The 13,566-nt window shown below is 36.5% G+C and overlaps 2 protein-coding genes across 2 annotated transcripts in view; one reads left to right on the forward strand and one right to left on the reverse strand.

Moving 5' to 3' along the window:
• The window catches only part of rufy2 (RUN and FYVE domain containing 2), a 15,345-nt gene extending 14,079 nt beyond the window's left edge, over positions 1-1,266 (forward strand). Inside the window, exon 19 of the mRNA XM_079240680.1 lies at positions 10-1,266. Coding sequence (XP_079096806.1) covers positions 10-153 — 144 coding nt within the window. The 3' untranslated portion in view covers positions 154-1,266. The remainder of the gene's footprint in view (positions 1-9) is intronic.
• Positions 1,267-2,220: 954 nt separating this feature from the next.
• Positions 2,221-12,636, reverse strand: hnrnph3 (heterogeneous nuclear ribonucleoprotein H3 (2H9)). Its single transcript, XM_079240697.1, has 12 exons — positions 12,594-12,636; positions 11,781-11,853; positions 11,593-11,685; positions 10,313-10,468; positions 9,715-9,858; positions 8,404-8,542; positions 7,485-7,690; positions 7,195-7,290; positions 6,849-6,961; positions 5,149-5,284; positions 3,177-3,233; positions 2,221-3,061 (listed from the first exon to the last, which is right to left on the reverse strand). Exons 3-12 carry the CDS (start codon positions 11,678-11,680, stop codon positions 2,985-2,987), a joined length of 1,212 nt encoding a protein of 403 aa, XP_079096823.1. The 5' UTR covers positions 11,681-11,685; positions 11,781-11,853; positions 12,594-12,636; the 3' UTR covers positions 2,221-2,984.
• Positions 12,637-13,566: the final 930 nt, after the last annotated feature.

Here is a 13,566-nt window from a genome sequence, read left to right on the forward strand (position 1 = left end):
TGTCCACAGCATCACTGCAGGAACTGTGGGGAGATTTTCTGCAACAGCTGCTCTGACAATGAGCTTCCTCTGCCAGCATCTCCCAAACCAGTTAGAGTCTGTGACACCTGCCATGCTCTCCTACTCCAGAGATGCTCCTCCAATCCAACGTGAGAATGCCCTGCGACACTGCCAGGACAACGTAAAAACAATCTCAAATTAGACTTGCCTGGTTCTGAACTGTCAGCAGGATCCACGCTCCAACTTGTATGAACAGTATTTGCTGCTAAAGGGGGACCATGTGCACAAGCTTCATGTTATTCTTGTTTGAAAAGCCCCTCACCTGCATTGGTTTACTGGTCTTTCTCCTGCAGCTGCTTTTAGGGAGTTCAAAAGGCATTGTCTTGAAATCAAGTGGAAAGGAGGACACAGTTAAGTTTGCTTTAATATGGTCTAAAATATTCCAAAATTCTTACCTTGATATCAGCAATCATGACTTCCATCAGTTTTCTGTTGTAAATATGCAGTTCAAACTATTGACAGGAAAAAGAGGGTCGCATGCAGTACAGTTTGACTGGCTGAAAGTCTCAGTGAAAAGCTGAGCTGCTGTTTAATATTTAGGATATTGAGAGTTGAGGTGAAAAGGATGGCGCGCTGCCTCTGCTACATACAAAGGGGTTTTTCAGTTCTCAACCCCATGTCATCTTAATACATGTGACAAATTATGAACATTTGCTCTACAGCCAGACACAAGATTATATTTCATGCAGGAAGCTGCATTGTTCCCATCACTTGGCTTATTAGTTTTCGTGTTCCTTTTAATTAAAATTAACAAATATAATAATAAAAGCATTGTTTACACAGGAACTAACACAAGGCCAAATCAGCAGGTAACAGACAAATTATCCAGATATTAGTGGAAATCATTAAGTTTATTTGTGCTGCCTGGCTTTATAAAAATAAAAAAAACACAACTTTGAAACATTGTGACCTGGGATTAAGAGTTTATCATGATCATCATGAGCAATGCAATTCCAGATAAAAAAAAAATTATGCTAATATTGCATAAGCTTATTGAATGCATGCTATAATCACAAAGTGATTGGACAAAATGACTTTTCTGGCTGATCAGAAGTGTGCAATAAAAAGCACCAGGCTCATTCTTTTAATTCCATTGTGTAACATCAGTACTGACCATGCCACTTTCTTCAGACTAACTCTAGGACATTTAGAACAGCCTAAGAATTGCTGACAACTTCCATACAGGGCTGTGAGGAACTAACATGGTGTGCCAAATGAGCATAGGTTTATAACAACACTAGTCAATTAATTGAGAATAAAGGCACATTTCACTGACACACTAATGTAGTGGATGCTGCTCAAAGGACCAAGGAAGAAACACATCCAGCCAACATCCATACGGATGGCTCTTGTTGACAATCCACTGATGATGTGTATGAGCACTTCATTGACTGGTGGTTTTTACGATAAGGCTTGAGTTTTAAGACACCTCGACAAATTTTCCACAAATTATGTTTGATACGTTTGCCAATCATTTGTCAAATATAATTAATTTTTTATTTCAATCATATCAACGTGTATTTTGACAAGTTCAGGGACCTTGTATGAACTTTAAATGTCAACCTGAAGCTGTGTTAAGAGTTTATAGAATACTCTTTTATTGCTGCTCCATTCCTGAGGGAAAGTTCAAAATGAAACTTTTTTATTCTATGCTGACAAGACAACATTGAGTGATAGGTACAAACAAGTTACAGTATACTGTATATAAAATTTTTTGCACAACGTTTACAGCCTTTTTCAGAACTGGAAATGTCTGTTCCAATATGGTTTCTGAACTGAACCCAGGTTGGTCTTTATTTTGTTTATCTTGTAAATCTTCCAGTTTACAGTGGGATTTGTACAGCGTTGATAAAACTACACATTGTATATAATTTTGTTTAAGGTTTAGCTTCCTTAACCTAACATTTCTGTTCAGTTAAATTGACTGCCAAGAGCCTGTTGCCTTGATTCAGCAGTACATCTATTAAAATTAAGTTGCACAATAGTAAATCCTATTGTCTTTTATGTTGGTGAATGAAATTACAGCTATTCATTAAGAAAAACTGGTTTGCTACATTTTGTTCCTCTTAAATCAATTAAGTTAACCTTTTTCTTGATCTGTTTAACTCAATGTTTTGTTACAATGATACCATCACACAATCAAACAACTTTAGTCAGGAAGACAATTAAATATAAAATTTATTAGGCAAAATGTACAACAGCTGCATAAGCTATTTTACAGCTCAAATATAGATCGTTTTACTTCCACTTGAGTGGAAAATATTAGACTTGCAGTTTAAATTCTGTAATGAGCTGTGAAAACATTCATAAAAAACACTGGCTCACATTTAAAAAACCCTTTCAAAACAGGAAAGCTGAGCTGATGTCAATTTAAAACCTGACTATTCCAAAACATATCAAGAAAAAGGTACCAACATTGCAGGGCCATAAAATCTATAGGATTTTAGGGTATTAAACGAATGTCAACTATATATCTGTGAAATGAAGTTCTGTCTACCTCCTGCAATACAACCGTATAAAATGTGTCCAATTAAAGAAAAATAAAACCCTGACATTGCCATTCTAAATATCTCAATCGAATCACATAGTATACTGTAGAACAGCATGTCTTTTTTGTCATTTTGAAAAAATCCCATGACAGTATCCAATCGTCCTGAAAAAAAAAGTCCAGTAATGTTTAATCTCTAATACATTCAGCATCTAAAACAGCTCCAAGATTTTAAGAAGTAGAAGCTGTTTTGTTCTTTACGTCCTTTTAGGTGATGTATGAAAATAGCATTTTGGCCTAATATAGCGGGGTTATTTTACAATGCTACGCAAAGTAAGCTGTCAGCTTTCCTGCTTAGAGATGCAACTTGTTTAAATGTGGCCTGAAGAGATGCAGACAGACGCCAGGATGGATTGAAAAAAATATGGTGACATCATCAGTATGCACCTCGTAGGCCACTGCTTCTTGAGCCTCCGCCTCCTGAGTTACCATAGTAACCACCTCCACCACGGCCTAAAAGAATTTTGAATAAAGACATTTGCTTGAGATGAATAACAATTTTTAAAGGACCAAAATCAAATTACTGTGGTAAATTTAATGGAATTGTGATTGCCTGATGGGTACTCACTCATTTCAGCAGCTCCACTGGCTGTTGAGTTAAGAAACAGCTCAATGTAGCGATGCTCTGTGGAGAGAGGGAAAAATAACATTCAGAGGGAAGAACCTGCATTTCTCTTGATATCCAATGCTGCTTTTGCATCTGCCTTCAAACGCAAAAATACTCTCTTTGTTTACCATTAAATCTACAGAATAGACCTATTGTTTTCAGTAAAGTCCAGAATACTGTTTTTGTTAACATCTCCCAGTCTGCTCCTCCAGGACTTAAATATTCAGCCACCAGTGCTGAAGAGCCTCTGTACAGGAGCACTTGGAGGGATTGTTGTGCTGTATCTAACAAAACAGTGTAGGAGCTTGTATACAGTAAAGTCACCAATGGCACCCTGGTAGGTGTCCAACTCAGATTTTTTTCATACTAGATGGGATACAGTTGACCTTGTAAAAGGATGAAGCCCTGCATCTTCTCTTCAGGTTGTCAGAAGTCTGGGCTTCATCGTATTATCCCTGGAAGCGGACTGGGCTGTGTTTACATGGGACCAAACAGCAGCAGTGTGAACGTGCCCTTTGTGAATTCTTTAACAGTCTTTTTATCTGCCTTCTTCAGGGTACATACTGGTCTTATGAAGGAAGGTGTTTCAATCTTACTCAGACTGTAAATCTCCAGTAATGTAACTAGGGCTGGGCAATATGACTAAAATCTCATATCCAGATATAGCTCATTTTATATCTCCATAACGACATTCATAACGATACAAATTTTTTGTGTAATTATGTGTCAGTCTTCAGTTATTTGTCAGATGTGCTTGGCAGAGTGGTGCATGACATTTCATGGGTTAATGCCTGTTGCAGCGTTCGCGTCTGGAGTTTTTATGAGCGCTTTTGCCACCACTTGACGCTGCTTTAGCAGCTTTTGCTTGTTGACTCTATTCTTTGCCCCGATACTTGCGAAGGTGATAAAATGAGTTGTAGTTCGTTGTTGGGACTGTGAGCTAGTCTGTCGGTTCCACATTGGTCTTTTATTAGCCAAACTGCATCCATACGACAGAAATTTCCCCTCCTTTATGTCCAAGCTCATCAGTTTGGGCTGGCTGTTCATCTTTTAGTGAGTTACCATGCTTCTTAAACACATCTGCTACTGTCTTTCTCCATTTTTGTTTATATATTGCAGTGTGCATGCTGTACCATGACAAAATACTGCCGTAAAGAGCCTTATCATGGCGAAAACAATAGAGCCCCATTTGAAACGATAGAAATTTTCTATAACGATATATTTAGTTTGAAACGATAGAAATTTTCTATTGTTTCAAATGAAATACATCGTCATATCGCCTGGCTCTAAATGCAACCATAATTTATTGGTCTACCTGTTTCTGAGAAGTCACACCCTTGAAGGCTGCAAGAAGTGTGATCTGGGCCATTTGAGGTCAAAGGGTGCTTCAACTCCACGCGTCATTTCAAATTGGAAGTCGATAAGGCTGACTTTCTAATTTGTGTTTTTCTTTGCAAGTGGGCAATAACTTGCATAGAAATGTTAGATTTTTACTGACAGAACCTGACAGCATGTTATATTTCCTTAAGTAATCAAACACACTAAGCATGTGATGCCCACACTGCATCTGCAACATCTCTTCTTTCACTTCACTTGCCATTTTCGAGCACGACTGAGGAACACTGCCAATTTGTTAGGCTAAAGTGTGCAATGCATGATGGGTAACGTAGTGTGAAGTCAGTGTAGTGCTGTAAAATGTAGTCTGTGATGGTTGCAGGACCTCATCATCTGAACAAGTTCATATTCACAATTTGCAAATACACCGCCAGGAAGCCACTTTGTTAAGCTTTGTAGTTTGTGATAGTATGTAAATGTTGATGTCTCTACTGTCAATCAACATTTAGCTCTGCCTCATGCAGGCTGCTAGGTTAGAAACACATCACTTGAGCAAATGCAATAATATAGATCAAACAAAAGACAAAGTGGGACTTACGCATGTGATTTTTGTCTTTGGACATGGCTGCAACAGCATCTTCGTGAGAACGAAACTCTACATCTGCCTCTCCAGTTGACTTTCCATTAGATGCCACATCAATATGGACCCGCAAAGGATTCAAAGGAGAGAAGAACTGGAGAGGGAGAAAATGAAGAAGAAGGGGACGTCACAGATCAAAGTTTATAATGTAGTCTTTCATATGGTCCCACAGAAAGTATGAACCTGATACAATGAAAACCAGGAAATATATTTCCAGGGAGGGTGATTATCATTGAATTAGATTTTTTTTTTTTTTTTTTGGTATTACATTTTCATAGGCAACATAAATCTTCATTTTAAAAGTATAGAAATGTTAATCTACTTAGATCTACAAAGTATCTAACAACTACACTGATTGAAGTGATTATGTCTCAAGCTGGCATTTTTAACACTATACTTGTCTCAGTATACATGCGCAGGAGGAGGATGGAGTTATTCACCAAAGTACATCCTACAATTTGTCACAGTGTGCATTCAAGACATTTTGCAACTTCAAACTTTCTCCATGAGAGATCAGGATAGCAAGGACTGTCATATTAAACTACAAAGATGTCTCCAAGGGGATTCTTTCAGATCGTGACACAAATACAAAAATCAGGATTCTGTGACTCAGGGAAAGTGGAAAAATGCTTTGCATGACCACAAGTTGACCGTAAATCTTGAGGCCACTTTAAAATTACAATTTCTGAATTGATTATCTGATAAAAGAAACAGAAAAGATGTGTATTGAAGCAGCTGTATGATGAATTTGTTTTTTTCAAAAAAAATATGCTGAAACATTGACGTTTGTAGATTGTGCAGGATCCTTTAAGGTCTAGTTCTGTGCATACATCTACTCAATCCCCAACTGCATTATCAGGATGCGTTTAGTCTGTTGAGTACTAAAATATTAATATATTGAAGCAGAACAAACATTCACATGCATTAAAAGGGCAGTTTTGACTAGGCTAACAATAATAAGGCCCGAGCACCGAAGACGGTGCAAAGGCCTATTGAAATGCAAATGTTTACTCCTATGTCTCATTGTCTTTTTCTTTCTCAAGTGGCATGTCTAGATGTGACTCATTTTGAAAGAAGTGGTCTTGTGGGTAATGCACAGCACAGACATGTAATAAGAATATTCATCGTCATCCACTAAGTATTTGAATACCTAATATGATTGGATACAAAAGCATAACTTAACATCATCACTGTTAATATGCATAAGACTGGTACACCGCTCTTTCTCACCAAGCACAGTTCATGACATATTACCAGAACTTACACCGTAAGTAATAATTAGTTTAAATGTGATACTGTAGGCAAGATGTACTCCAATGTGGACAAGGAACACACACTACAATAATAATACTAATCGTTTTTTTTTTTTTTAACATGGAGACCACATTTCTGTATTATTCTATTAATTCTGATCATATCAACAGCTTCTAAACATACTGCTACAATTAAAACTCCATAAGCAAAAAAAAACAAACAAAAAAAAACAATGAACAGTTCAAATTTGTCCTTAAAGACTGAGATATAACAAACAACACTTCATGTTGTAGACCACAGTAACATATAAAAATCAAATTAAAGAATTATCTGATCCCCTGCACAGGATGCCACAGCTGAGAATTCTCTAGAACAATTCTCAAATGAACTTAATGTGTTCTTACTTTTGCAACGTCTCCCTCTGTAGCACGGAAAGGTAAACCTCTCATATGGACAAAATGTCCACTGTGAAAACCAGAACCATCAGCTTGCCCGCTATAGCCATGGCCTCCCATTCCTGAATGGAAGAAACAATTTACTGAATCAAACAAAACCTTTTCAGAAGAAACAAAACTAAAGGCAATGCTGTATTTTTTTTTCATATATTTTATATCAAAGTGAAAAATCTTCATACAAACCACAAGGACGGGTGTGAGGGGCACAAAACCCCTACTTTGCTTTTACATATAAAAATTATTCAATATTAAAAAGTTGATCCAAAATGGAGGGTAAATAATACTTATACTTTACCTCTTCCGCCCCTTTCTCCTCTCACTCGGTCATCAAACATCCCATTGCCAAAACAGTAGTTGCTGAAACCGTTGTAGTTATCAAATCCACTGTAACCTGCACATAGAGCAAATGAGTAATGTGGTACACATTAATCACCAACAACGTCAGGCTTTCTTTAAAGAACCAACAGAAACTCTGATAGAGCAGTGAGATGACTGAAATGGAGAATAGGTTTAATTTGTCTGGTTGATGGTAACTGATGTGTGCCTGTTTTTGGACATTGTGTTGAAATGCAAATATCTGCATACCTCCTCCATAGCCTCCTCCACTTCTCATGTTGTCTATCAGAGCCCCACCACGGCCACGGCCAGGCCCGAGGCCAAAGAACCCTCCTCTTGGGCCTGACATCATGGGCCTATCATAGGGCCCTGGTCTCTGGCCTCCCATCCCCCGTCGTGGAACCTCATAGTATGCTCTGATCTCATTACGACTGCTCTTAAAGATCTCTATGTACCTGCAACATGAGAGGCCCGCAGGATCAAAAGGGTGTAAGAGGAGAGGGTTAATGTGTAGAAGACACTCTGGTTACAGGCACAAATATGATTTACACAAAGAAAAGATAAACACACAAAAAAGTATTCTAGATAGTACTATGAATGACTGAACAATCTCAACATATGTCATTATTAGCTGGGTTTAAGGCTGTACTAAAGGATTTCTACAACCTCACCGCTGTTTACAGTTAAGGGAATTCTTACAGGGCAATTTAATGTTACCGTTTTACTGATTTAACATCACAAAAATCATTTGATGGTGGAGGCTGCAAGAATTCTATACTTAATCCCCTCTGCCGCTGTAATCTATATACAATAAATGAAATTTCAGAATATAAAAGGATGTACCTATCTAATTTAACCATATGTTGCTATTTTAAAGTCCACCTTAAAACTTTTGGTCATAGAATAATTATACTAACTTCCACTTAGAAAGAATATATACCCTTGTATCCCAATGTTTGACAAAAATCCCATTAAGTATTACATGACCCACCAATTAATTTACAATGTTTCCATCGTTTAACACAAAATATTCATCATACCAACCCATAATTATCATTCAATCCATGAGAACCCATCCCATTAATACCATAATTCTAATACGATCCCCCATTAAAACTACAATGGAAGTCCAACCCAGTCCAGCCCGTCCATCACCCATCTGTCCCACCTGTGCCCTATTCTTTCCTTGTGTTTCCCCAGAGCCTTTTCTGCTATCTCCTTTGAGGCAAACTGCACGAAGGCTTCCCCTGTGCTCCTCCCCTGGTAGTCCACTGGCAGAGTTATCCCATTTGGCACGATTCTCAACCCTTCAACCCAAGCACACAAATACATAGGTCGGTAGGTAGACTGATAGGATAGATGGAAAAATACCCACTGCATCAGTGGAGCTTTCAGGATTAATATACGTCATTACAACCAATAAACAGTGGTTGAAGTACTTTGTGAGATTTCACTAATTGGAGATAGTGATAGGACTAAAACGTAATTGATCAAGGCAATGAGAAAAGGCAGTGCTGTCCTGGAGTCTGTACTTAAGCATTCATATTAAATTTAAAGCATTTTTTCTTCTCTGATACATAAAGTTGCCATATCATTTTTCGCTCTTTCACTTGCTTACTTTTAAATCAGCACTGACTGATCACCCTCCATATGTATTGATTTATTTAGTGTCGGTTATCCTAATTACAGTTGCAGGTTATTATATAACACTGACTCCAGATCAGTTTTATGGGACTGTCTACTCTAAGCCAAACCAGCCCAACTCATCCTATCATTAAAACCCTTTTTACAGGACATGGTATGTAGGTCATACAAGTGTGCTAAATAATAACTTAACATTACACTTGCACAACTAAGTCATACTAACACTTTTAACGACAACAAATTTAACAAGCACACTGACTATACAACAAAAACAAATAGATATTTGTAACATCCATGATAACACAGAATGTCTTCAAATAAATAATTTTGTATTACCATTTTCAAAAGAAAAGCTATCTAATCAAGGGAATATTTCCCAATATGCTAGAAAGATCGAACCAATAATAATTTACTGTTCTAGTTTCACAGAGACATGATGTGACCTTTGAGACAACAAAAATAATACTAATCAGAATTTTATACATGAAGACTGAAGATATATCAGGACTAATTGTTCTCAGAACAATGGAAAATGATAATGGGCTTCTCAGCAGATTTTTTTTTTTTTTGCCATTTCTCTGCCTTTTAATTAAACTAAATCACATGTTTTAAAGTTCAAGAATGTATCAAAAATAGGGTTTTAATAAATACTAACCATGTTATGAATTAAATATGCTTTGATTGACTTTTTCACATCTGTCTTGCTTTCATAGCAGCAATGTTAGACTATCCACAACATTTAACTAAACAAAAATTTACAACACTGTTCTAGTAGTAAAATGTACTATGAATACATATAGTAAATAGAAAAAACAATGTTTTCATGCACATGTACCTGAAAAGAACTGGACAATCTCCTCCTTGCTGCAGCCAAAGGGCAGTCCTCTTAACCTCAGCATACAGCCACTGCAGCTGTCATAATCAGCAGGACCACTACGTTTCAGCACCCAGTCCATCTCACTACGGTTTGACTTGAACACTGATTCAGAAACACGAACACAGACAAACATCAGACAGTTAAAAGAATAATTAAACACAAAGTCTTTTTCCTTTATTAGATGGATTTATTACAACCTGCACACAAAACTTACATATCTCCCTCTAAATGCAATGGCCTAAGTAAGTTTTTTCACGTTTTTATGAAAACATGGAACAAGAAATAAGTCTTTTGTGCTTTTAGGAAGTCTTGAAAAAAATACTTAAGCCACTATTTTAAGAGGGACACAATATATAAAACCTGGAAAATATAAAGCAGTATTTTTGCCTCTGCAGGGCCTGATAGGGCTGACAGAATAGTTTCCACTTTGAGTGTAAACAAATGTCGCAAACCCCCCCCCCCAGCATAATTAAAAAAACAAACAGTACATAGTCAGAGATTACTACTCGAGAAGTCTGATGTCTGTCACTCTCTTGTAACTGTATGAAATGCTTACCCTCTATGTATCTGTGCCCCATATATTTACGGTCCTTGGAGAGAGCACTCTTGAAATCCTCTGCTGTTTTCAATTCAATAAATGCCTCACCACTGGGACGACCTTCTTTAGAGTAGGTGAAACACACTCCATTTACTTTTCCCACGATGTCACAATCTGTACATAAATGACATTTGTGCTGTTCATTAATAATGCATGCTTTAAAATAATGTGGACTCACTGTAATCTAATTTTAGTCAGGTTAACTGGATTACAAAGTTGTTCTTACAGTGGATAAAGCGTAATAGTGATTTCTCAAAGGCCTGTAACGAGTGAAATTACAAAATCTTCCACAGTCATCCTCAAATGTATTCATACCCTCCCTTTAAAGACACATTATGTAACTTTTTTACTGTAAAACTTTGCATCCTCGACTTGTTTGATGACACAGAGAAATCTATTATGTGCATTTCTAGAGCCGCAAATTTGCTGTCTCTGATTCAGCAAAGAAATGCGAGAATATTAAAAGAGAGAAAGGGACAAAACAAGAGTCATCGTAAGATTGTCTTTTGCTGATTGGACAAAGCTAACAGGCCAGGTAGAAAGCAAGATCGATGCCAGATTAGCCGACAGGAAAATGGCAAAAGTTCTGTAGTGTCTTCAAAGAAGGAAAATAAAACAGCTGCCTGTGAAATAAGTTGAAATGGACTAAAGTAAGTTTTTGTTTTAAAGCAAACAAATATGAAACAAATAATACATGGTACATCCCGCATAAAATAATTTTTTGTTAAACAATCCTTTGATGTTTCCACTATAGTAAATTGTTTTCTGTTCCTCTCAATCAGACTTCTGCACCTGTGGAAAGGTATTTTGTTCCACTGTTAATCAGAAAAGTGCTCTAATTTGTCCAGGACCGGTTTTGTGTCTTTTTTTTTGTTGTTGTTTTTTTCCTTCAATTTAATTAAATGAGAAAAAAAAAAACAGTGCCCTATATCACTAAATTATAATTCAGCAATTTTTTAATTATTGTTCCTTTTCTTAGTCTCCAGTTATTTGAGTGACTGTTGTAAATTCAGCTTTTTATTTAATGAAAGAGTGTGAATAAATTTGAGGACGACTGTATCTTATCTTATCTAAATGATGCTGTTCAGTTTTATATTGCAAAAGAAACAACTCTTAAGACTGTTTTAAACACATACAAAAATTAAGAGTAATCATGAACTAATCTAACATGATAAGTCAAAACCAGAAGCTGATTTTGTAGTCTTGACTAAATGGGATGTGTCTGTGTGTGTTCACACCAGAGAAGAAACTGGCCACCTCCTCCTGCGTGCAGGACCAGGGAAGCCCTCTGATCCGGACCACATAACCCTCATCGTTCAAAGACATCCTCACTGCAACAGAAAAGATAAGAAACAGCAAAATATTAAGGATTATCATTTTAACTTTGTCCAACAGTTTTCACTTCAATACCCATTGACCTTCATACCAGGGTTATTATATGGGGGTCCCCTTCGTTCTGTCTTTGTTCACTCAAGGATCAAAGCTTTCCTGGTCAATAGCTGTGTGGTATGGACAAACCGTCGTCAAAAAAGACAAAAGCTTTAGTATTGTTTGACCTTCTTGTATATAGCTCTTTTTTCTTTTCTTTTCTTTTTTTTTTTTTTTTAATATTATTAAATATCATTACGTTTAGTCTCTCGGGGTGTGAAACGTAAGATTTATCGAGTCATAACAAAAATATCTGCCCTAAAACAAGACGTATGTTAGATCATTAATTTATAGCTCATAGGGGGGTAAATAACCAACACGTATCCTTTAAAAATGCATCCTTTTAACTTTTATATATCTGTGCTAAATAAAATTTAAGAGCTGATCAGTTAAGCTAACATGTAAAACTTCGTCCTTGTAGTTGTGGGTCGGAGAGGTGAGGTTTGCTCGAAATCCTAACAGTCTTTAAACTCATTCATAGGACACGCAGGTCTCCCTAAAAGCAGATGGTTAAAGGACATGATATTACTTACGCCAAATAACTATATTACTTGTCTTGTCCCAGGGTTGGTTAGCACCTATGCTAGCTAGGGTGCTGTCGACCTGACGTAAAACTGTTGGCTTTCCAGCATTAGCTGCTAGCAGGCTAGCAGCTAAAGCTAACAGTAGGACGATGACAGTGGTCAAACGAGCTAGCCAAACTAGTTTATAAGCTAACGGTCGAGCAGTTTGATATTAATAAATATATATACCCGAAGGTAAATAATAAGGTACTCAGATAAGAGCATACAAAGAAAGATATTTTTCTTACACGCAGCTACTGCCCCCGGTCTCCTACTCCTGCTCCTACCCCGAGCTTCAGGTGACACTAAGGCTGGCGAATCGATCCAAATATCGATAACATCGATATCAAGGCTGGTGTCAGTGTCGTTTGATACCATAGCGTGATAAGATCCACATTTTTTTTTTTTTTTTTTTTTAAGAGGGTTTTGGATTAAAAAAATAAATAAAATAAATAAATAATAATAGTAAAGAATGTGAATCTGAGCAAACCAATTGGTTTAACTTTTGTTCAGCTAATTTGCACTGTTGACTTCATTTTTCTTTTACTGTATGTGATAAAAGAGAATAAAAGTTAATTTATCACTTTATTTTTTTAATATAATTTACAAATAAACAATAAATCTCTCAGTTCTCTTATTCAGTTTAAGAAAGACATTTTTTAAATGGAATTCTTTTTACAAGTTTTATTGGGTAAAATATTTAGGCAAATAGTATTGGCATCAATGATACTTGCCCTGGATTCACTTGGTATCGAATTGAGACCAAATTTTGTCTTATCAACCAGCCCTAAACAACACCGTCAAACACATTCAGGTATGTTGTTCCGAGACCTGAACAATGTTTTTGTTTTGTTTTGATTGTTTGCTGGTCTAGTTTATTAAATTATTGAAATGGAAATCCAATATTAGAGGGCCTATGATATTGTATTGTATTTAAAATCATTTTAAAGAGGATTTTTTTTCTTTCAGTAAGAATAAATTTGAATTACTTTATTACAGTATCTCAAAATCCTTCTGTACAAGAATGCATTAGTAATAAACCCTTTAAATTCACTTTGTAAATAAAAATTAACAGATTCCTGGCCTATTTAGAAAAAAAATAAATGACTACTCTGACTTACTTTGTAACAACAATCTAATTACACATTATGTTTGGATACCCATCATTTTAACCATTTCTTCGATAACCATGGGTCCCATTTGTCCTTTTAAGTGCACACT

The sequence above is a fragment of the Telmatherina bonti genome (genome assembly GCF_933228915.1).
Source record: "Telmatherina bonti genome assembly, chromosome: 1".
Taxonomy (NCBI): domain Eukaryota; kingdom Metazoa; phylum Chordata; class Actinopteri; order Atheriniformes; family Telmatherinidae; genus Telmatherina; species Telmatherina bonti.

What these genes read in the sequence shown, in the direction of transcription:
- hnrnph3 (XM_079240697.1), bottom strand. Translation starts at nt 11,680, where the DNA reads ATGTCTTTGAACGATGAGGGTTATGTGGTCCGGATCAGAGGGCTTCCC. An exon ending in GGTGGCCAGTTTCTTCTCTG is followed by an intron (nt 10,469 to 11,592) that starts GTGTGAACACAC and finishes ATTTATGTACAG; the next exon opens with ATTGTGACATCGTGGGAAAA. An exon ending in GATTGTCCAGTTCTTTTCAG is followed by an intron (nt 8,543 to 9,714) that starts GTACATGTGCAT and finishes CTTGGGTTGAAG; the next exon opens with GGTTGAGAATCGTGCCAAAT.